General features: G+C 35.9%; 1 protein-coding gene across 4 annotated transcripts in view; it reads right to left on the bottom strand.

Annotated features, from left to right (window-relative positions):
* The window catches only part of Rnf130 (ring finger protein 130), a 114,072-nt gene that overhangs the window by 75,586 nt on the left and 13,466 nt on the right, over nucleotides 1–25,020 (bottom strand). For all 4 annotated transcript variants that reach the window (XR_009228028.1, XM_046457036.2, XM_046457037.2 and 1 more), the window contains exon 2: nucleotides 2,625–2,819. Coding sequence is in view for 3 of the 4 variants with exons in the window: in XM_046457036.2 (XP_046312992.1) it covers nucleotides 2,625–2,819 (195 nt within the window). In the remaining variant the exon portion in view is untranslated. The remainder of the gene's footprint in view (nucleotides 1–2,624; nucleotides 2,820–25,020) is intronic.

Genomic DNA, 25,020 nt, shown 5'->3' with positions numbered 1-25,020 from the left:
CCCTCCTCCCTCAGTCTCCCAATGCAGCCATTTTTTAATGCTCTTATGTACACCTACATTCTGTTTGTCTTACAGGTTCTAAGAATACCATTCTCATATTTTACCCCTGAATTTGTTGTTGTTATATACCAATCTGTTATAAGAGTTACATGGCTGGGCTGGGGCTCAGCGGTAGGGCACTTGCCTGGCATTTGTGAAGTACTAGGTTCGATTCTCAGCACCGCATATAAATAAATAAAATAAAGATCTATCAACAACTTAAAAAAAAGTTACATGGCAAAGTAAGTTTTGGAAAAATTAAGTTAATAAAATAAAACTGATTCTTTCCTTTAAGAGTTCTCAGAGACCTCAATATGTTAGTGAGTACTAGGAACCCCTACAAATAGTATATACTTCAAGCACTTTCCAAAATTTACTTTTACCATTTATCCTTTTTTCTTCCATGGGTCACCTATGAACATATCTGAATACAGTATATCTGTATTAATTGATGAGACTTCCCTCCCTTTTTAAACAAAAACAATTGGGGGGGTACCAGGGATTGAACTCAAGGGACCTTAACCACTAGCCACATCCTCAGCCTTTTTAATTTTTATTTTAAGACAGGATCTCACTAAGTTGATTACAGCCTTGCTAAGTTTCTGAGGCTGGCCTCAAACTTGTGAGCCTCCTGCCTCTGCCTCCCAAACTGTTAGGATTACAGGTTTGTGCCACCATGCCTGGCAAACAAAAATAATCAAAGAAAAATCTTTTTGACTATTTTAATTCCTTCTCTTATAATCCCCAATCTTCCCATATTTATATTAAAATACTTCATTCTAGTTACTTCTCTGTTTTTTGTGCACGTAAAATAACATCATTGGGTACAAGGTTGGGTTCAATCCCCACCACAGAAGAAAAATAAAAAATACAAAATAACACCACTGGGAAATATTTTTTGCGCAGTTGAATTTCTCCCTGTCCGTTCTGCTTTCTGTTTTCAGTAAAGAAGAAATCAGCGAGGAATGAAGATAAGCTAGGTGAAGGCCAAAATTTCAAATATTTTTTCTTCCCTATAGGGCAATGGTGAAAAGCAAATGCACACCTACAATGAGACATAAGCAGAAAAACTACTGTCTTGAATCTAGTGTTTCCACACAGAGATCCAGCCCCACTTGACTGCTCCTTTACTTCCTTCTAGTTTACCTAAAGAATTAGTTATGGGGGCTCAGTGGTAGAGCACTTACCTAGTATGCGTGAGGTACTGGGTTTGATCCCCAGCATCACATTAAAAAAACTAAATAAATAAAATAAAGGTACTGTTTCCATCTACAACTTAAAAAAAAAGAACTAGTTATAGGACTCTAGTGATCTGTGGGGAATTCAAACACACACATTTTATTTTATTCTATGTGCTTTTTGATTTTAGTTTTTCTATAATAAGCATCTACTTTTGCAATGAGAAAAAACATTAGAGTTCTAAAAGAATTAATTTCAAATCAATAAATCACAGAACAATGAATTAAATCCATCTATATTATTCTATCAAGATATGCACAAAAGAAGCCAGCTACACTGGTGCATGCCTGCTACTAGGGAAGCTGAGGCAGGAGGTTCATAAGTTTAAGACTAGCCTTGACAACTTAGTGAGATTTTATCTCAAAATAAAAAATAAAAAAGGCTGGGGATGTAGGTCAGTGGCAGAGTGCCCGTGAATTCAATTCTCAGTTCCAAAAAGAGAAGGAAAGAAGAAAAAAAAAGATGCACAAAGTATCAATGACTCTCAATTAAGATGAGCAACTCTCTGCAAGAACACTGTCTAAAATAGGTTATGTGAAAATCAATTATAAGATGAAAAGTTAATTCCTTCAATAAGACATTATATTCTAAAATTTTTATGAATGTAAAACTAAACTTTGGTTTTCAATTTAAAGAGACAGGCTGGTGAAATTGAATGAACACAGCAAACTTGGGTCTGAGCTCTCTTCTGATGGCCCTAATTGCTTCAATCTTCTAATCTGTAAAATGGGGAAAACCCTATATCATACTTGGTTACCGTGACTATCTAAGATACATGGTTATAGGGACTATCTAAGAAACCTATTTAAAAAGCTCACAGCAACAGTGCTGGCATATTATATAGTAAGTGCTCAATAAATTGCTACCATGAAAACAGTTACATAGGAAATATTCTAAGTGCTTCCACAGAAATGGATGACATATTGTTACTACTATATTATATTAATCACTAAGTCAACATTTATCTTGATGAGATAAAAAGAATGCTTCTCATATAGATAATTCTTAAGAATCCATGATATAACCTAGGTGAATGATTCCAAATCAAATATATTATCTTTCAAAGTTATCAAGCAAAAAGTACTAAGGATTCAATCATAGTCACTTATTTAAATAAGTTCAAGTTTTACAATTGTTACTATCATTATTTAAGAAAAAAATAAAGGAAACTTTATTTTTGAACTAAAGGAAAAAGACATGCATCTCCACAAATAAATGGCAATGCTGAAAGTAAATATAACCAGAGAATTTTGTTCAAAATTATATGATTTCACTAGAGGTACAATGTAGCAAGGAATAATTTCTAAAAGAAAAACAAATCTAGAATCCCCCCTTTTTTTGTTTACCTGGATGAGTCATGGTGACTGGCTCCTCTTTGGATTTATTATTGTAGATGACTACAGCAACTGCATTGTGGAAAGCAGCCCGTGATATTTTCTCTTTAAATGTGCAATTTCCCCTTTGTAGCAAGGCAATCCACTGCTTGATATTAGGAGGAACAAAGAACCTTGTTTGAGGATCACAGCCCAGATGATCAGCAACTAGGCAAAAGGAAAAAAATACACATACACATTAAAGATAAACTGTTCAACTGTTCTTTGAATAGGATATATATCTACAGTACTTCAGGCAGTTCTCTTCCAGCAGAGCTATTACTATATCCACGAAAGACAATGCAATGAATCTGAATCGATGTCTGAAGTGGGAGAGAGATTTTCCATTAAAATGTTACCTGTACTGCAAATAAAAACAATGGGAACTTCTTAACATTACATATTAACAAAAACAAAAAAGACTGGCAATATCTAGGGTTGACTGGAAAGGAAGAAGAAAGGGAAAACACAAAAGAAAACCCCAGAAACCCAGTTGACACTCGAAACCTGACTTTCTGTCCATTAACTTGCACTTACTAGTTTCTCCAAACACACCACCATCACTACCACTACCACCACCACTGGGAGGAAACAGGAGAGTAATTGTGTTTGGGGTAAATGGAATAGCCAAAGTCATCTTCCATTTAATTATAAAGCAGTCTCGTTGAAATCCAAACATGTCTGAACATACTTCTTAATAAATGTCAAAGCAAATTAGGGAAGTTCAGTTTGGGCCTATATTGAGAAATTTAAGTAACTAAAATGACATGCAAGTAGAATAAATATACTACTCCTCTAATTTGTATTTATTGGTAAAAATTACTCCACAAGTTCACATTAAATAACATATACTGTATCCACCTATCTAACAGGACATACAAACAACAAGACCATTCCTTGGGGTTCTCATTACAAGGTCATGTGCCTAGATTTTTGAAGCCGTTTGTTTCAACTATCCCGAAGTGCATTAGTTTGTCAGACAAAACTCTTCGATTTTTTATTTCACACATATGGCCATTATAGCTCTAGTGAACTCTGCAAATCTTATAAAGATGCCCATGACTGCTCTTCCCATCTCCCATCCTCATATTTAGAACAGGTTAAAATTAAAACGAAGGGCAGTTCAGAAGGAGAAAAAAGCCACCAAAGGTAAGGCTGTAGAAAGCCAAGTGATATGTAGTGACAGAGACCTATGCTTCCTGGAATCAGTCACTGCCAATCCTGTGTGTACTGAGCAGGAAGGGAGGAAGAGCGGAAACACAGCATACTGACACAAAAGGTGAAAATCAGAAGCAAACAAATTATTAAAAATATCAAGCATCAATTAATAATAAAGTATAATTATAGTACATAAAAAAATGACACCAGTGGGGAAATGTTTACTTCCCATACAACTGAAAGCACACTGCTTGGCAAAACAAACTAAGTGTTTAAAGTACTTATCTGTAAAATGTAGACATGTCACTAACTCTAGAGAAAAATCACATCCATCATTTCCACTTAAACATCTTTCCCCAAATTTTCTTATAATTATCATGAATAGGGACAGCACTGAGAGCACATCTACTACCAAAAGTCTCTGAATTCACAGTAAATGGGAGATGAACATTTTCAAAATGTGTGGTGATTGATACTGTCACAACGCCTGCACTCCAGAACATTAACCCTTTCTTATTCAAATTAAACGGGGGAATGCTAGGGATACAGCTGAGTGGTAGAGCACTTGCCTAGTATGTGCAAAGACCCCAGCACTGGGGGTGGGGGTGGGTGGAAAGACAGTTATTACATTTCGAATTCAAAATTATAAAACAGATTGTTTACTTCTACCAATTATCTATCTCACAAATAATTATGCTGTTTTAAAATACAAGCATTTAGGTCATGTGTTATGGCAACCCTGCGGTCCTGAAAATGCCCAATACTGTATCCAAATACAGAACAATCAAAGAACTAATTTAAAATATTACTTTTGTTATTTTTCAAAACATACATACTGCTGAATAAACAGCAGAAAATGTAAAATAAGGAATATCTAAAGAGGTCTGTATGCTTGTCTTCTGTGAAACTCATTTGCTTTTCTGTGACTTATTCTTCCTCTCTGTGGTTTCACATGCATTTATAAAGTCACCACTTTAAAAGGAAAGTACATACTTAAGGAATCAGCAACACTTGATCCAAATTCTAGATCAACTAGCTCAACAACTGTGATAGATTACCTAAATTCTCTGATCTTTAATTTTTACTCATAAAGACTGAGATATCCATTTTTTTTTCTTTATTTTGGGGAGGGGACCAGGGATTAAACCCAGGGGTGCTTAATACCTGAACCACATCCCCAGCCTTTTTTATTTTTTTGAAACAGAGTCTCACTAAGTTGTTTAGGGCCTTGCTAAGTTGCTGAGACTGGCCTTGAACTTGCAATCCTCGTGCCTCAGCCTCCTAAACTGCTTGGATTACAGATGTATGCTACTGTGCCTAAGACTGAGATACTCTTATCTCACAGAGTTGTGCATTCCTTTAGTCTTGAGTGCTTTAAAAAGAAAAAGAGAAATCCCATTGGGTGTGATGGCAAGCCTATAATCCCAACTACTCAGGAGGCTGAGGCAGGAGGGTTACAAATTCAGGGCCAGCATGGGCAACTTAGCTATTTATCTCAGAACAAAATATTTTTAAAGGGTTGGGGGTGTAGTTTAGTGGTACAGTACTCATCTAGCATGTAGGTTGGTCTGGTTCAATCCCCAGTACCATAAAAAAATAAAATAAAATACATAAATAATAAAAGTAAATTCCCTTTCTTTTTTGTCACTGTCCATCCTGTGTTGGCTTCATGATCCAGTCTGGTGCCTTGGGGATTTTCTACACCAATGTATGTGAAATTTCCCCACAACTCCCTAGCAGCTTTGCATCTCATATCCCTCTGCCCCTAACAGGTACTGCCTCCAAGTCTCCTCTTCCCCTTTCCTTCTGATGGTATCACAGTCCATTGAGAAGAATAGCAGGCCAGTAATCCTCCTACTGTTTATTTGCTGACCACCTCCAGATTCTCAAACTGAAGACACAGCAAGAGGTACAACCACCAAGCAAAATACATCAAATTTACTGAAGAGAACTTTAAAATCTCCTAAATCCCCACCCACTAAGAACAGATTATATGAAAAACTGTACAATCAAAACAAATTCCAACAACAAACTCTATGAGCAAATGAATGTTCCCATTCCCCCAAATTCATCAAAATCATCATCCAGAAAAGGTTCTGAAAACATTTCTTTTTTAAAAAATATTTATTTATTTTTTACTTTTTATTCATTCATTTATTATTTATTTATTTTTGGATTATTTTTAATTCTTAATACACCATTATATAATAATTTATCATATCTCTGATTATATATAAGGTATATTGACACCAAATTCACATCTTCATACATGTATTTTATAAAATGATGAGGGTCTCCTTTCACCATCCATGCTATTCCCCTTCTTCCTCACATTCCCTCCCATCCCTATTCCCTATCTAGAGGTAATCTTCCTCCCTTGATCTCCCTCCCAACTCCATTTTGAGTCACACCCCCCCTTATATCAGAGAAGACATTCGGCATTTTTTGGGGGGGAGATTGGCTAACTTCACTTAGCATAATCTTCTCTAATGCCATCCATTTCCCTGCAAATGCCATGATCTTATTCTTTTTTAGTGCAGAGTAATATTCCATTGTGTATAAATGTCACATTTTTTTATATCCATTCATTCACTGAAGGACATCTAGGTTGGCTCCAGTTTAGCTATTGTAAGTTGTAACTATAAACATTGATGTGGCTGTGTCCCTATAGTATGCTGTTTTTAGTTTTGACCCAGCTATTCCTCTTCTCAGACTATACCCAAAGGACCTGAAAACATTTTTAATAGAAAAAATATAATAGGCAATAAGAAGCAAGAATAAACTATGCAAGCTCTTATTCCAGGAACTAATTATTATTCAGGAGAAGAAAATGAGGAGTTGTTATAACCATGTGATACTATACTACACTCATCTAATTATTCCTTCCTGTAATTAAAAACTAATATGAACAATGAAATATTAACAGCTCTAAAACAAGAGCCAAGAATATTGGTCACTGTGATTAGTGACATTACTTCAAAGTTTAATATCAGTTTATACTTGAGGCAATTAAGTGAAGGTATTAAAACTTAAAAGATATATGCAATTATGAACCATTAAAATTTGTCAGCAGCAATTCTGCTCAAATCAGACTCATTTTCCATTTTCTTTATAGTTCATAAGGGGATGTTACCTCTAACTTCTTTATAGTAGTTACAGGGCTGAGAAATGAAAATTTGGTGATACAAGATACCATATAACTAAAAATATTTTTATTTTTATTAAAAGATATTTTTATTTGTGGCCTTTCCTGTTGAAACCAAAATTAATAAGACTTTTATTTACTTGATAGGAACCAAACAATTATGGGCTCTTCAACTTAATGAATATTTTAACTTAGCAACATACTAAGTATCGAAGAGAAACATAATGGAACAAACACCTTGGATTTAAATCTTAGAGAATCCTAAAATTATGGGGGTGGCATGACTAGCACAGAAATAGCAACAAGACGGTAGAAAGTGCAAACAAGAAGAGTGTTTAGTATGTTCTCTTATGATTATATTACAGTTGTAACTCTACATCATGTATAACTAGAAGAATAAGAAGTTATAATCCACTTATGTATGATATGTCAATATGCATTCTACTGTCAACTAATTAGAAAAACAACAAAAAGGGGCTTAGAAATCTAGGAAATGAAGTTTATGGCATACCGGTAAAGGTTTAGTGGGAGTTGGAACTAAATGGAACCCTCGAAAATTATTCAGAAAGAATACCAGGCACTGAAATTACTAGTATAAAAACACAGAACAAAGATTAAGCCCTTGAACTCTTGTGAATATCAAATAGGATCATATGCAGAAGCTGCAACACTATACAAATTTACAGTGATCAAGATCTGAGAAAAAAGATCTCATCTGTAATGGAAAAAGGAGAAGAATATTCTGAAAGGAGAAAAATTTAAAAGGTTTTACATATGTATGAATGAATAAACAAAGTCTCTTTGTCTGAAACTCAGATTTAATAAAACCTCATCACTTAGAAATGCAAATATCCCACAGAAGCAGTAGTCATATGTGGGTTAATGGTTTCCTTCTTAGTCCTGAAAATCATCAATATGCTCCAGGCTGTAAATCTCTCAAGGGGGTAGGGTGAGGTAGGGGGCATGATGGCACAGAAGCAAAAACCTAGGAAAGCATTTTAATGCAATGATAGTCAAAACAGGTTGTCATCTTTACTTTAGGCACATCGTATAGCTGCCCAAATGTGCCTTTTACTCACAGAGCCAATATGGTTTGTCAGTCAGTCCTACTGTTTCTTTGCTGACCACTTTCAGAGATTCAGGATTCCACTTAAATGTCTTCTCCAGCATGCTTTCCTGTCTCCTGAGACTAACTTGGGTACTTTTTCAAGTTGCCATGGCACCCTGAGATTGCATCCGTCTTGGCATTTATCGTGCTGTTTATCTCTGAATCTTTCCTTCTAGAATGTGAGATACAGCATCTCTTCCAGTATGTCTGGCACATAGTGGATATTTAACATACTTGAAGGCACAAAGGGAGGAGCGACTAAAGGAAATTAAGCAAAAACTGACATTAAAAAAAAGATCTCGTGTCAAAGATCTCTGTTTCATGTGGTAATGTTATATTGGTTGTTCTAACAAGTTTAAAAATAAAAATAAGACTAAATAGTTTCTCCAGACTTAGGTGTTTCCATCATCAGATATATTCTGGCTATTTGCTTTCCTATTTTTGAAATAAATTATAATCTCATTAATCTTTAGATTTCCTGCTTCCACCTTGTCTTTCCTCATTTTCCTTTAACTTGATTCTAATTTTAAGATTCAAAGAAAAAATACAACTTGTTTTTGTTTCAATTTTTAAAAATTCTTTTTTAATACTTTAATTTTCATTTTTGTTTTTTATTTTTATGTGGTGCTCAGGATCGAACCCAGTGCCTCACATGTGCGAGGCAGGTGCTCTACCTCTGAGCTATAGCCCCAGCCCTCCAATTTTAATTTTAATGTTTAGTGGCTAGACTTGTGTCTAGCTTTCAACCTTTAATTCATCTTTATAGATATACCTTATTCTTTCATTATTTCTATACTTTTACTTAAATATAACATCTTTTTTAAAATTACTTATCTTCATTGGGTGATTAGTTTTGTTGAAAATATTTTATTCTTCCTTTTCTCAATCTTCTGTGAATTTAAGTATCTCCGTTTTTCATTTTTTTTTTTTATTTCTTAGTTGTCAATGGACCTTTATTTTATTTACTTACAGGCGATGCTGAGAATTGAACCCAGTGTCTCACACATGCCAAGCAAGTGTTCTACCACTGAGCCACTACTCCAGCCCCTCAGTTTTTTTTTTTTTTTTAAGTGTCTCAATTTTCTCCTAACATTATACCTGCAGTCCTATGTCACTTAATGGGGATATGTTTTGAGAACTGTGTTGGCAGGGATATCCTCACAATACGAACATCATAGCATATAATTAGAGAACTAAAAAGGCTACAACATCAATAGGTGATATGATATTATAAGACTGCTGTTATTATATGCAGTACATCATTGAAATGTCATCATGTAGAAAAATCTTCTAATTTTTTTCATCCCCTTCCTCTTCCTTCTCCCCTCATTCTATTTGTTACATTTTTCTTTTCTGGTAGGATTTTTTAAAAATCATAATGGATGGCAAAAAACAATCTAGAGAGCCTATTCCTTCTTAATTTCTCAACAGCCTTATATTAATAATCAATCCTGCTTTCTTTTTCCTGTTTTAAACTTATAGATCTTTCCCATCTAAAAAATAAAGAAGACAATAAGTAATTCAGAAAGATGCTCTTTTATTGCCATTCTTTCCAAAAGCTGTCAGTATCTGCTATTCCCATCCCCTATGTACCTATTTCTCCTCACATTTCAATTTTAATCTTTCTTCATCGAACCACTTACTAAAACTGTTCTGGCTCAAAATAGTTTCCACTTTGGTGATTCCCACTCTTTTGTCCTCCAAACTGACTTCTCAGCAACATCTGTCCCAACTGTGCACTCTCCTCTCTCAGACTGCAGGTATCACATCTTCATCCTTCACAGCCCTTCTTTGCTATAGTTGTCTTTACCACCTCTTCTTTTTCCACTGGACCCTTAAATGGGGATCTTCCTGAGTACTCAGACTTTTCTGATGTAGGCCTAGGAGTCTCCAGGGAAGTAACTCTCATTAAACCAAAGGAACCTTTTTTGTCTTCTTTGTCTTACCAAAACAATCATGTTTTAACTAATACCTTATGTCAAGCAGCCCTTTTTTGAGAAATTATTTTTCATTCTTTTATTTATATGAATCTACAGTATTCAGAATATAAAACATGGGAAATTGTACACAAGAAAAGGGATCCATTCCCTTCTTTTCCAAACAAAAACTCTAATCTTGCCCCTGATAAATTAAAAAAAATAAAATCAATTAAAAAAAAAAAAAAGGAATTCTCTAATATTTCCACTGAATTCCAGGGAAGGAGGCATGGAAGGAAGTCTCTGTAGGCAGAATTGTGGCAAATCATTCTATGTCTAAATTATCCATGTCTTGGTTATTCTGCCTGACTTCTAGGTAGGGGCATGGAATCAAAATGAAGTTTGAAGTAGACTTTGAGCTGCCTACCAGCAACTGCTTACTTTAAAAAAGAAAATCAAACCAGAAACCTTATTTAATTCAGAGAGCACTAGATCACTTGCATGCTGCCTTATGTGACATCTATTTAAGCTTTATATATGCTTTACCTGACATCTATTTGAGTACCAGATCCAGGTGAGGAGGAGAGGTAGATGACCTAAGATGAGCACAGAGAAATGAAAAACTTACCTTTTCTGTTTCCCATTGGATATGAATAAGAAAACATGAGATTCAAATTGTGGTGGGTAATCATCCCATGACAAAGAGGGCAACAACCTCACGATGAAACTGAAGCTACCAATGGCAAATAGAGAGTGAAAGGAACCACATCCCTGACAACACTGCTGACGGTGCTAAATCTTTAAACCTGGAATACTCTTCCCTGCCTTTGAATGCATTGATCAAAATTTCTTTATTCCTTCTTTTCCTCATCTATATATTCAAAATTCTATTTTCAGTAAGCTACCTTTAAAATGTTAATGAGTATCCCTAATAAAAGATCTACATTTAACCAGTATCACTATTCTCCTCTTGAATAAATGACTTCAAAGAAAATCTTTACTAGTTTTGTAGGTTGACCTAACAAAGTACAAAACTTGATGGTTTAAAAAACAGAAATTTATTCTCAATTCTGAGGGACAAAAGTCCAAAATCAAAATGTTAGCAGGTCCAACTCTCCCTTTGTGTATAAATATAGATTTATTATAAGGAATTGGTTTGCACAATTATGAAGATGGACAAGTCCCAAGATCTGCAGGGTGGGTGAGCAAGCTGGAGATTCTGGAAGAGCTGGTATTTCAGACTTAAAAAAGGAAAAAGTCTTATGTCCAAGTTTGAAGGAAGGCAGGCAAGAGGAATTCTCTTTCTATGGGGGAAGGTCAACCTTTCTGTTCTACTCATGCCTACAACAGAATCAGGAGCCTCACTTTCCAGAGGACAATGTACTTTACTTAGTCTACCAATTCAAATGTTAGTCTCATCCAGAAATACTCTCAAAGAAATGTTCTGAATAATGTTTGACCAAATATGTTGGCACCAGGGCCCAGATAAGTTGACACACAAAATAAACCATCACCATCCTCATATCTCACCTTTTCCTTCTGTGTTCAGTCTCCTCCTTCTTATTCTATATCCTTTAGAAATCCTTTCAATGAGGGTTTGTTAGAGTAAATTTACATTTGAAAACACCTTTCTTTAGTTCTCATTCTATATTTTTTGGAAGAGGGTACTGGGGATTGAACCACCCAGCCCCATTTAGTATTTTATTTAGAGACAGGGTCTCACTGAGTTGCTTAGCACCTCACTTTTGCTGAGGCTGGCTTTGAACTCCAATCCTCCTGTGTCAGCCTCCTGAGCTGCTGGGATTACAGGCGTGTGCCACCTCGCCTAGCTAATCCTCATTCTTATATGACAGGTTAAGTAAAAGTGTATAGATTACTAATTTTCCTTCAGCATTTCAAGGCTTTTATTCCTCTATCCCCCAGATTCAAAAACGAGAATGATAGTTTGATTATGTAGGCTCTCAAATTTTACTCAATCCACTTTTTTTTAACCTTTATTTTATTTACTTATTTATATTCGGTGCTGAGAATTGAACCCAGTGCCTCATACGTGCTAGGCAAGCACTCTACCTCTGAACTACAACTCCAGCCCCTCTATCCACTTTTTATTTTTCAGTATAGTATTTAATTTTTTTTTATTTGTTGATGGACTTTTATTTTATTTATTTACATGTGGTGCTGAGACTCAAACCCAGTGCCTCACAGATGCTAGGCAAGCACTTTACCACTGAGCTACAACCCCAACCCCTTCAGTATAGTATTTCAAAAAATAAAATGTGTTTCTTATTTTTCTCCTAAGGTAACTGACAATTCTTACTTCTTTGGTCACATTATAAATATACAAAATCTTATATAAATTATTACCCTTTTGTACAGAATGGTTAAAAAGAAGGCAACAATATATTCAATACACCTAGAGTGCTGGATACATCAATCAACATTGCAAGACAAGTCATTCATAGCTGAACTGTCAGCAAGTTTAATTGTCAATAGCTATCCATTATCGTTTGTCTTCTTTACTTAGTTACTGTAAATCTCAAATGGATTTTGATTATTTTTCACATCCTTAGAACTCAAATATATCTGTTGGATGTTCTCCATGACATAATAAAAAGCACCATAAGAGTAATTTTAAATGACGGCTGATACAAATCACTTTACATGAAAAATCACATTCAGAAATAATTTCTATCCCAACTGATACAACAAATACTTCATGCAAGAAAGATGCTATAAATTGAAATAAGTGAAAATTATAGATGAGTGCTCATAAAATTTGGTAACAATACAAAATACAGTTAATTATTTACTACATATCACTCCCCATTCTACAAAAGGACTTCACTATTCAGTACAACCTTTTGAGGCTCTCTTTGTTTTAATACTATTCATCATGATTTCCTCCCACTCTCTGATTATTCTTTCTCATTTTCCTCTGCTAGTTCCTTACCTAGAGGTGTTTACCAAGGTTCAGTGGAGGCCTTCTTTTCTCAGTGGGCAAATATCCACTCTCATGACTTCAATTATCACCTGCATAATATGATAATATCTAAAGCTAAATCTCCCTCACTTGAGCCTTAGTATTTAATATTCAACTTCTGGCTGGATATTTCTCCATAAATACTGAGTACCTCAAACTTAATATCTTCCTCTCAAATAGGATCTTCTTCCTTTTTAAATTCCTGGCTAACAACATCATCATCTACTTAAACACACATGGCTGAAATCCCTTTTATAAAACAAAGAAGTGGTCTATGATGAAGAAGACCCAGCTGAGTCAGGATAGTATTCGAGTTTTTTGGTTGCCACCAAGCAAAGCAAAGCTACTAAATGTAACTCAACACTGACACAAATAGGGATGGAAGGATACCAGCAAGAATCCAGAGCAAGCTAGACAGGATGGCATATCTGTAGTTCAAGCAACTTAGGATGCTGAGAGAAGAGGATCAGTAGAGACCAGAAGTTCCAAGCCAGCTTTGGGCAACACAGAGACACCATTTCATGTTAAAAAAAAAAAAAAAATCTAGAGCAATATCTGAAGGCATTATTATTAATTTAAGCATTTCTTGTAGTACTAGCATTTCCAGTACTAATGACACTAACCTAATTACAGTATTGAAAAAGATTAGGCTACCTGGACCATAATTTAAAGCACAATGATGGAAAATGTAGTTCACACTAATAAGGAAGAAGATAACTTGTCTAGAGGTTGAATGACCAATGAGCAAAACTGCTAAAAAAGGATGTAGGTAAGAGGACTCAGGGTAAAAAAAAAATAATGAAAATCAGTCTCTATGAAGGACAAAAGGGTGGGATGAGATGGGGGGCTGGAAGAGATTATTCACATGAGAAAAATGAAAACTGATTTAGTCTTCATAATTTGAGATATCCATATACCAATAAATATAAGCACTAAGAAAAAACATAAAATTTTACTTTAAATATACAAAAATAGCCAAAAGACTCATGGAGACGGGTTTTAACACTGGTCAATAATGATGGAAAGGATAATTTACCTCTGAAACTACTATTCAGAGAGGAAAAAAGGAGAAGATATTTTATGTCAAAGTAATATGTCTTTCAAGGAAACCCAAGTAAATAGATGCATTCAAGAACATGTATGATATACAAATAAGGGAACTAAGACTTTGATGGGACAATATATCAAGGTCAACTAGCCAAACTGAGTAATAATATGAAAGTTCTTAACAGGTCCCCAAAACTAACAAACAAGAGAAAATACTAAGATGGATTCCATATCTATAGGACTGAAGAAATCTCATCCACCTAAATGCAGGAAAAATAACAAGTTCCTCATTTGTTTTATCATTCATTTCATCTCCCACAGGATAACAGTCAGGGATACCCAGGTGAACTGCTAATCAGAACATAATGTAGACCTAGAATGAAAAGTGTCTTGAGACTTGGAAAAAAAAAGCAACTTTTTATTTAGTCTATAAAATCCAGGACAAAGAAAGCAGGGTGATTACAAATTATCTTGATGAGAAAGAAAATGAGATACTGCATGAAGAAACAAGAAAGAAATCACAACATAAACTTCAAAGAGGTTAGGCAGAGAAAGCAAAAAAGTACTCACAAAAGCCAAAAAGGCATTTACATTGATAGTATCACTCTAAGAGGGTTCAAGGAGGTCTCTCTGGAGGCAGAGGAGCCCACTACTTGTATCTTCCAGGCTCTTGACAGGTTGCAAAAGAGAATGTAAGTATGCGTCAGGTTTTAGCAAAGAGGAAGAGCTTTATTAGAAAGTGAAAGGTGAAGATACACATTAGTGAGCTATCTCCAGTATTATAGTGCTTTTTTACTCTTCTTTTGAGAAGACAAAAAATTATTATTATTATTATTATTTATTTTTTTGGTGGTTCTAGGGATTGAATTTAGGGCCTCACACACAGTAGGCAAGTGTTCTATCACTGAGCTATATCCCAAGAATCTGGGCTCTTCTTTTTTTTTGGTACCAGGGACAGAACCCAAGGGTGCTTAATCACTGAGCCATGTCCCCAACCCTTTTTAATATTTTATTTAGAGAAAGGGTCTTCCTAAATGCTAAGTCTGGCTTTGAACTCATGATCCTCCCGCCTAAGCCTCCCAAGCCTCTGGGATTACAGGCATGTACCATCATGACCGGCCACGGGGCTCTTCTTTTAAAGGAAATTTTGTGAGCGGTGGGCAACAGAATGACATCAGCCTGAACTCAATCCTTTGATCATGGATCACAAGACATTTATGGTGGTCTGTTCTTCTTCCAAGATCTTCAGGTTGACACACTCTCTTCTATCAAGACATTTAGAATGTACTTATAGGTTTCTTAAAATGCATCTCCCTTTGCTTTATCTAATCTGAAAATACATTGGATAGGCTATAGTATATTTAAGTTTTAATCAAAATGAGATAAATTTTCATAGAGAGAATTTATGTAACTCTAAGATTTGTAGACTTTTCAGAAATCTGGGGATAACAGGCATGGAGAAGAAACAAGGTCTGGGAAGTAAGACTGATCACAGGTCTTTTAGATTTACAGTTACAGTCTTTTTCCTTACCTTTTTTGTCTCATTTCTACCTATCTTTTTTCCTCCTATCCTACTCAATAGTATAGATTTATATAGTTTTTTTTTTTTTTAATCAAACAGCTCAGAAGAGTTGAAGGTTGTTATAATGACAGAAATAAGCAAAAAGGCTTCTCGCCTCCTTCCAAAAAGTTCTTTCTTTCTTTTCCAATATATTCTGAGCAAGAATGAAAAAGAAACAATTTACTGTTCAGGGCTAGCTAAATAAAGGATAAAACATTTCTCAAAACTTCTTTGTTTTTCTTTATCAAAGAGAACAACCTGAGAACTGAAATGATTATATCAAGGCTAAAGGACAATGAAAATGGGTAGAGAGACTGTAAAAAAACAGAAATGGCATAGGCTTCTATAATGTACCTCTTTCTTGGTAAAACTGTGATTTATGTCTTCTGTCTTCATGCTGTTTTCTTTAAGTAATCTCTCATTTTCCTTCCTATTAAGATGACTGACATTATGTAGCTTTCTTTGCCCTGAGATTTGCAAACTTAGAATGACATAGTTGCTTTCTTAAAACTCCTAGTTACTTTGTTTTATATCATTAAATGCAAAGAATTTGTTCCAATCCTCAGCATACCATCCTTCTCAGAGATGTTAAATACAGATGAACATGTAACTTTTGGGAAAATACACATTTCTGGGGGCTTCTTCACTATCCCAGTCTTCTTATCTACTCATCCCAGCACCCTTGGTTGAAAAGACTTCTTTTCCCGGATGAAATGCCTTGGCACCTTTGTCAAAAATCAACTGACTATAAAACTAAGGATTTATTTTTAGGTATCAATTCTCTCTTTGATATGTCTATGACATCATCACATGTCTTGTAGGAAGTTCTGAAATCAGGAATGTGCATTATCTAATTTTCTTTTTTAATGACTGGTATTTTCATATAGCTGTTTGAGTATGTCGGTCAATTTGGAGAGTACCGCTATCTTAACAAAGTCTTTGGATTTATGCACATGGAAAGTCTCTCCATTTATCTAAATATTCTTAATTTTTTTTCTTTTTTGGGGGTGGTATATACTGGATATTGAACCCAGAGGCACTCTACCACTGAGCTATACCCCCAGCTCTTTTTAAAAATTTGCCCTTTTCTAAACTTTTTACTTTTGAGACACAGTCTCACTAAGTTTCACAGACTGGCCTTGAACTTGTAACTGGGATTAGAGGCGTGCAGCTCCACATATGGATCTTTAATTTCATATAAAAATGTTTTGTAGTTTATAGTGTCAATACTACTTAAAATGGTGTTTTTAAAAAAATTTATTTTCTAATTCATTTTGACCTATGGATGTACAATCAATGTTTTGGTTTTGGTGTACTGATCTTTTACTTAATTTTTTAAAAAAAATCACTATGCTGGTTATGAGCATTAAGAAATTAACTTTACTGGTATTTAATTATGTATTAACACTAGGTGCTTCTCAGATGGTTGGTGTCCATTTATAAATGAAGAGTGGAATCCCACAAACATAAAGGGGATGGCAGTGACTCCTTCACTCATGTTTGTTTCAGTATACTGCAAAATGGCATATACTCTATTTTTAACTAAAATGCCCCTCACTAAATTGACAAATGCCTTTTAAAAATCCCTGAAAAATAAAAGCAAAAAGAAACTGGCAGAAGTGACACTACTTCTATTCCTGTGTATGTTCTCCTTATCTACCATAAGTCAAATTTGGAAAAGAAAGCCAAAAAGCTAGAAATTAACATGAAGACTATCAGAAACATATATTTTTTTTCAGCTGTTATTATCAACCTATATATGGGGCCTTAAGACATTAACTTACTCACAAACAAAATCAGTGTGTGTATATAACATTTGTAAGATTGATGCATATATTGGGATATATGTTCATGCATAGTAGAAAAAGATTGTGTCCTATTACTATAAAGAATGGGTTAGAAGGAACCATGTAGTCTAAATTAAGAGACCAAATATAACTGCAATAGATGTGGAGAGAACTGGACACATTTTAGAGATACTTTGGAGTCTGAATCAACAGGTCCTGATTATTAATTAGAGATGGGATGAGGGTCTAAAGAGGGAGATGCCTGAGTTTCCAGCAAAACACACCAGATACAGGAGGTGCTGTTAATTGAAATAGCAAATACTGGAGGAGGAACAATTTTTGGAGGAAAGATTAACTGTCTTGAAAGAAGGCTGAAAAGGAGAAAACTTTCCACTTCTCAGCATTGCTAGACTGCAAAACATGATAATCCTGACATGCTTAGTACTTTAAAGTGAAGGAGGTCTCTGACCTCCTCTCCTCCTCCAGTCTACTGTCCATCATTTTCTCTTCTCCAAGGCAGTCCTAGGAACTAAGCCTCTCTCCCCCAAGGCAAGCCATAAAAAAAAGTTCACTCTCTCCCTTCACCCTTGAAGAACCTCATTCGACGAGGGTTCCTACCTGGGAGGAAGGAATTCTGACCAGAGAGTCCAAAAACATCTGAATAGACAGGGCTTGCTGGATTTCCCCCCTCAGTATTTACACACAGCTGTCCAGCGTTCCTGAACTTAAGTGTAAAAACAAAATGTTTTCCCTGGTCTTTGAGCTTTAATTTCTGAAGCTTCCCACATCATATAAAACTTTTATTAATATTATGGTTTAGATATAAGGTGTTCCCAAAAAGCTCATGTGAAGACCATACAAGAAAGTTTAAAGGTAAAATGATTGGGTTATGAAAGCCTTAACCCAATCAGTTCATTAATCCACTTGAATGGATTAACTGAGTGATGACTTTAGGCAGGCAGGGAGTGTTGGGGGTGTGCCTTTGAAGTATGTTTTTTGTCCCTGGTGAGCAGAGCATAGTCTCTCTCCCTGTGCTTCCTGACTGTCATGTCCCCAGTTTTCCTCAGCCATGCCCTTCTGCCCAGAGTAATGGAGTTTGCTGTTCCAAACAGACCTCTGAAACTGTGAGCCAAATAAACTTTTCCTCCTCTAAAATTGTTCTTGTCATGTCTTTTGGTCATGGTGGCCAAAAAAAAAAAAAAAGACTAACAATTATTTAAATTTGTTGGGTTTTTCTCGTTAACCAGTCTTTTGTTATAGGAGTATTGGCCATAAATGTTGACCTCATATGAAGGATGAGGAAAGATATCATACTTTTCTGTTTCTATAGCATATATCCAATAAAATGTGTATATGTGTACTAAAAGACATGTACAACATTTAAGATGGTACTTTTTCGGTGGGTGGGGGGTGGTTGCTGGGGATTGAACACAAGGATTCATGCATGCTAAGCACATGCTCTACCACTGACCTACATCCCTAGCCCCTGAGTGCATTATTTATAACCACCAAAAGCAGGCAACAGACATGTCCATCAACAATAGAATGGAGAAACTATGATATATTCATAGTGTGGATCACTAACCCATTGCTACATGTAATAACATGAATTTATCTAATATAAAACTAGTCATAAATATAAAAATGTATAACATGATTCCCATGTAAATTGCAATATAATAGGAAATATATTTGATCTTCATCCATAGTTCTAGTACAGCTCCTAAAACCCCTGTAATTTCCTAAGTAACAGAAATTAGATGAGCATCTTGTTTTTCATAAAAAGTCCCTTTCAACCGTATACCACAATTTGTGCTAATCAGATGATTCTTAGAGGTTCGGGGCTGGTTACCAGAAGAACTAACCATGTGATCAAAAGGTTGGAACTGTTGGGTGTGGTGGCACACAGCTTAATACCAGAGGTTTAAAAGGCTGAGGCAAGAGGATCAAAGCCAGCCTCAGCAATTTAGCAAGGTCCTAAGCAACTCAGTGAGACCCTGTCTCTAAATAAAATATAAAAAAGCGCCAGGGATGTGGCTTAGTGTTTGACTGTCCCTAGGTTAAATCCTTGGTTTTAAAAAAAAAAGGGGGGGGGGTTTGGAATTTCAGTTGACTCCACTAACCCACCAACTTCTGGGGAGGGAAAGGTGCTGGCAGATGAGTTAATGACCAATGGCCAAAGATTTAATCAAACATGCCTTTTTAATGGAGCCCCCACTGAAAGCCTAAACAACAGGGTTCAGAGAACTTCAGGTTGTTTAACACATCAACATGGCAGGAGATTGTGAACCCAATCCAACTCCACAGGAACACAAGCTTCTGAGCTAAGGATCCTTTTAGATCTCACTCTATATATCTTTTATCTGGCTATCTACTTGTACCTATTATCCTTTATAATAAACAGTAATAATGAGTAAAGTTCATTCCTGAGTTTTATGAGCCACTGGAGAAAATTATGTAATATAAGGAGGTCACTGTGGGAACCTCCCAAATTGTAGCCAAGACAGATAATCATGAGAGTATCTTAGGACCTACTACTTGCAATTTACATCTGAAGTGGGAAGATTTTATGGGATTAAGCCCTTAACCTACGGGATCTGTGTTGACTCCAGGCAGTCAAAAGTCAATTAAATTGGGCCATCCAGTTAGTGTTAGAGAGAACTGGAGAACAGCTTGGTGTGAAAACCCACACATTTGGGTCAAAAGTGCTGTAAATAAAGATAATTTTCTTTTATAAATAAAGTTGAAAAACAGGCATAATCTCTGGTATTCAAAGTTAGCACAATTTTTACTTTGGGATAAGAATGAAGGAGTAGAGACTGGAAGGAAAGACAGGGAACTATGGAGCTGGCAATTCCCTATTTCTAGTTTAGGTTTATGATCACATCAGTATATTCACTCTGGTAATTCATCAAGGTTTAGACTTGTTGTATATTATAGCTAGTAAAAATATTAACTAATTAAAAAAAAAACTTTTAATACTCTGACACTTGCTACAATATGAATGAACCAAATATTCTGACACATACTACAACATGAATGAACCTGAGGACATTATGCTAAGTGAGATAAACAAGTCAAAAAAGGACAAATATTGTACAATTCCAGAGTAGTCAAATTTACAGAAAATAGAGGTTTGGAGCTATAGCTTAGCAGTGGAGCACATGCCTAGCATGAAAGGCCCTGGGTTTGATCTACCAGTGAACCAGAAGAAGGAAGGAAGATAGGAAGAAAGGAAGGAAGGGAAGAATAAAGGGAGGGAGGGAAGGAAAAGGAAGGAAGGAAGACAGTTAACAGGGCTGGGGAGAGAAAGAAGTGTAGACATGCTGTTTAACAGGTACCTAGTTTCAGTTTACAAGATAAAAAAGGTTCTGGAAATCAGTAACATAACAGTGGGAATGTACTTAGTACTACTGAACTGTACAGTTGAAAATGGTAAAATATGCATGTGTTTTATCACAATTAATGATTTTTTGAGGTGTTGGGAATTGAACCTGGGACCTTATACCATTCTACCACTGAATTATATCCCAAGCCCCCAAGTTAAAATATTTTAAAGCAAAAACCTTCAGTACTCTTCCACTTCTCTTAGTAAAAAGTCCAAAATCCTAACACAGTCTAGACCTTTTCAACTCTACATCTTTCTCCTCTTGTACTCTACCTTTCCCCCCTTAATTTCTAAACTCTTTTCAGTTCCTCACACATATCAAGTATTTTTGTATCTTTTGGTGTTCATGTGTTTCCTCAGTCTGAAGTGTTCTTCCTTTCTCTTCTCCTCTTAATTTAATTAATATCTGCATAGGCTTTATCCTCAGCTTCAACATGAATTCTTTAGAAATTCTTGGCCAAACATAGTGGATAGAAGCAGTGCTGTTCACTGGTTGGTTCTCCCATTTATCAGCACCATTATTGTGCTTTCTCAGCACCATAATTCTTTTGCCAAGGACTATTGTTAACTACTCTTGTTATTATGTTTTATGCTTACCCCACATTACATGGGTGCTGAATTATCTTACTTCCCCCACCAGATAGCACCTAGGCATAGTAAGAGCTTAGTAATTATTTGACAAATGAATACTTGAAGACACTATCACATTTGAATTTAGGATTTCTTTTTTATTTATGTGTGTGTGTGTGTATGAATGACAGTAGGATGTATTCTTACATATGTGGGGTGCAACCCATTAGAATTTTGATCCCCTAGGGCTGGGGATGTGGCTCAAGTGGTAGCGCGCTCGCCTGGCATGTGTGCGGCCCGGGTTCGATCCTCAGCACCACATACAAACAAAGATGTTGTGCCCGCCGAAAACTAAAAAATAAATATTAAAAAATTCTTTCTCATTGGCAGCCATTATGAAGTCATACAACAACAAGTGCTGGCGAGGATGTGTGGAAAAGGGTACACTTGTACATTGCTGGTGGGACTGCAAACTGGTGCGGCCAATTTGGAAAGCAGTATGGAGATTCCTGGGAAAGCTGGGAATGGAACCACCATTTGACCCAGCTATTGCCCTTCTCGGACTATTCCCTGAAGACCTTAAAAGAGCGTACTATAGAGATACTGCTACATCGATGTTCATAGCAGGACAATTCACAATAGCTAGACTGTGGAACCAACTTAGATGCCCTTCAATAGATGAATGGATTAAAAAAATGTGGCATTTATACACAATGGAGTATTACTCAGCACTAAAAAATGACAAAATCATGGAATTTGCAGGGAAATGGATGGCATTAGAGCAGATTATGCTAAGTGAAGCTAGCCAATCCCTAAAAAACAAATGCCAAATGTCTTCTTTGATATAAGGAGAGCAACTAAAAACAGAGCAGGGAGGAAGAGCATGAGAAAAAGATTAACATTAAACAGGGACGAGAGGTGGGAGGGAAAGGGAGAGAGAAGGGAAATTGCATGGAAATGGAAGGAGACCCTCACTGTTATACAAAATTACATATAAGAGGATGTGAGGGGAAAGGGGAAAAAAATCAAGGGAGAGAAATGAATTACAGTAGATGGGGTAGAGAGAGAAGATGGGAGGGGAGGGGAGGGGGGATAGTAGAGGATAGGAAAGATAGCAGAATACAACAGTCACTAGTATGGCAATATGTAAAAACATGGATGTGTAACCGATGTGATTCTGCAATCTGTATATGGGGTAAAAATGGGAGTTCATAACCCACTTGAATCAAATATATGAAATATGATATGTCAAGAGCTTTGTAATGTTTTGAACAACCAATAAAAAATAAAATAAAAAAAATTCTCTCTCTTAAAAAAAAAAAAAAGAATTTTGATCCCATACTTGTGGTTCAACATGATGTGGAGTTACACTGGTCGTGTATTCACACATGAACACAGAAAAGTTATGTCCTGGGTCGGGGCTGTGGCTCAGTGGTAGGGCACTTGCCTAGCATGCGTAAGGCACTGGGTTTGATTCCTGGCACCACATACAATAAATAAATAAATAAAGGTTAAAAAAAAAAAAGCTATGTCCAATTCTTCTACTGTGTTTCCTATTCTCATCCCCTCTCCCTTCCCTTCATTCCCCTTTGTCTAATCCAATGAACTTCTAAGTTTCTCCTCCTCCTCTCTTGTTATGGGTTAGCATCCACATAGCAGAGTAAATTTATGATTTCTGATTTAGATGAATTAGTCTGGTGACAACATGCAAATCACTGACAGTGACTCTTGAGAAACCACAGAAACTAAGCTGTATAAACAGTACTCCAATATTTACAAAACAATAAAGGTGAATTATGCCAATCATGAACCAGTTAGGATACTGGTTCCTCAGTAAAATTTCAGAAATGGTTATTAAAGAAATGATTTGTAGACATTACGAAGAAAAAGCTATAATCACAGAGTGCTAGGCAAGGTTCGCCATATGTAGGAGCCACATCTTCTCCAAAGATGTCCACGTCCTAGCCCCAGGACCTGTAAATATTAATGGTTAAATTGAGGTTGCAGATGAAAGTAAGTTTGATAGCTGACCTTATGATGTAGAGAAGACCCTGGTCTTACATATGGGTGGGTCTTTTAAATGCTTAAGAGAAAGAGAGTCGGTCAGAGATTTAAAGATGAGGAAAGGGTCTATGTGACAAGGAATGCATGGCAGTCTCTACAAGCTGTAAAAGGCAAGTAAACAGATTCTCCCTTAGAAAACCTCTAGAAGTAATGCATATCTTGCCACCACCTCAATTTCACCTTGAGACCCATTTCAAACTTCTGACCTCCAGAACTTTAAGTAAATCTTTGTCTTTTTAAGCCATCTAGTTTGCGCTCATGTTATAGTGGCAATAGGAAACTAATACATTATGGCTAAGCCATGAATAATTCATTTCTTTTCCTTCCTTGCCATAGTCTAGTCAATTAGAAATAGAGTGAATAACATACCTTTATGTTTTTTCCATCAAAGCATTTGATTATGCCTTTTAAGATTCGTAAGACAAAAAAAAAAAAAATACATGCTAAATGCCAACTCAATAAAGTAAATTAGGAAATTCTGTGAAATGCCCTCCACCCAAGAGTACTGATTTATGCCAACCATCCTAGGTTTTCAGCAACACATTATAAGCGTTTGTTTCACTCACACTCTTCAGTGCTTTTATCAATAACTTATAACAGAGATTCTTAACTTTGGGTCTGTGGACCATTTGGAGCTTTAAGAGAGAACTGAAACTCCTAAACCTTATGACAAGTTTTATGTATATCTATATAAACATATGTTTTTCCTCGAGAAAAATCCACCAATTTCATTGAAATCCTAAAGGGGATCCATGACATTCACTAGTGATACTAGACTATTAGAAAGAGTAAAGACCAGGTGATAATTCATGCTTCAAACTATCTCTTAACGGGCTGAATGAACAGGCTGAATCCAGCAAAAATAAAATTGCACAGCTTTGGAACAGATTCTATGGAAAAGGGCTCTCAAGTAAGCTCAGTATGAGTCAGTGATCAGGATTACCAAAATAACTCGTATGACTTTAGGCAGTTGTCCAGGAAGATGCAAAGAGTTCTGTTCTCTTCTGTACTGGCAAAACCAAACCTTGAATAAGCTGTTCAATTCTGAGCTTTCCTTTTTATTATATTTTATTTGATTCCTGTGGCTGTCGTAACAAATAATAACCAGCTTGCTGGTTTAACCTATTATGCCCCACCATCCTACTTACAGGATACCTATAAAAATTATACATTTTTATTATTTATTTTATTTAGGTACTGGGGATCAAACCCAAGCGTGCTTTATCATTGAGCTATGTCTGCAATCCTTTTTATTTTATTTTGAGACAGGTTCTTGCTAAGTTGCACAAGCTGGCCTCAAACTTGTGATCCTACTGCCTTAGCCTCCTGAGTCACTGGTGGCCAGCCACTGTGCCTGGCTAAAACTGTAAAATTTTATAGGATACCTACAAAAACCCTCACTTTAAGTTTTTATAGGTATCTTATACATAAGATGATGGTACATAACAGGTTAAAGTAATAGAAATTTATTGTCTCACAGTTCTAGAAGCCAGGAGTTTTAGATCAAGGTGTTGGTAAGAATGATTCCTTCTCTGAGGGAGAAACCATGTCAAGTCTCTCTCTCCTGGTTTCTGATGGTTGTTGACAATCCTTAGCTCTGCCTGACCTTGTGGCAGAAATCAATCCAATCTATGTCTACCTCCTT

The sequence above is a fragment of the Marmota monax genome, unplaced genomic scaffold (genome assembly GCF_021218885.2).
Source record: "Marmota monax isolate L192 unplaced genomic scaffold, Marmota_monax_Labrador192_F-V1.1 WCK01_AAM20220418_F8-fsc00263, whole genome shotgun sequence".
Classification (NCBI taxonomy): Eukaryota; Metazoa; Chordata; class Mammalia; order Rodentia; family Sciuridae; genus Marmota; species Marmota monax.
The sequence above is the reverse complement of the archived record's forward strand: the minus strand, read 5'-3'. Positions and strand labels throughout refer to the sequence as shown.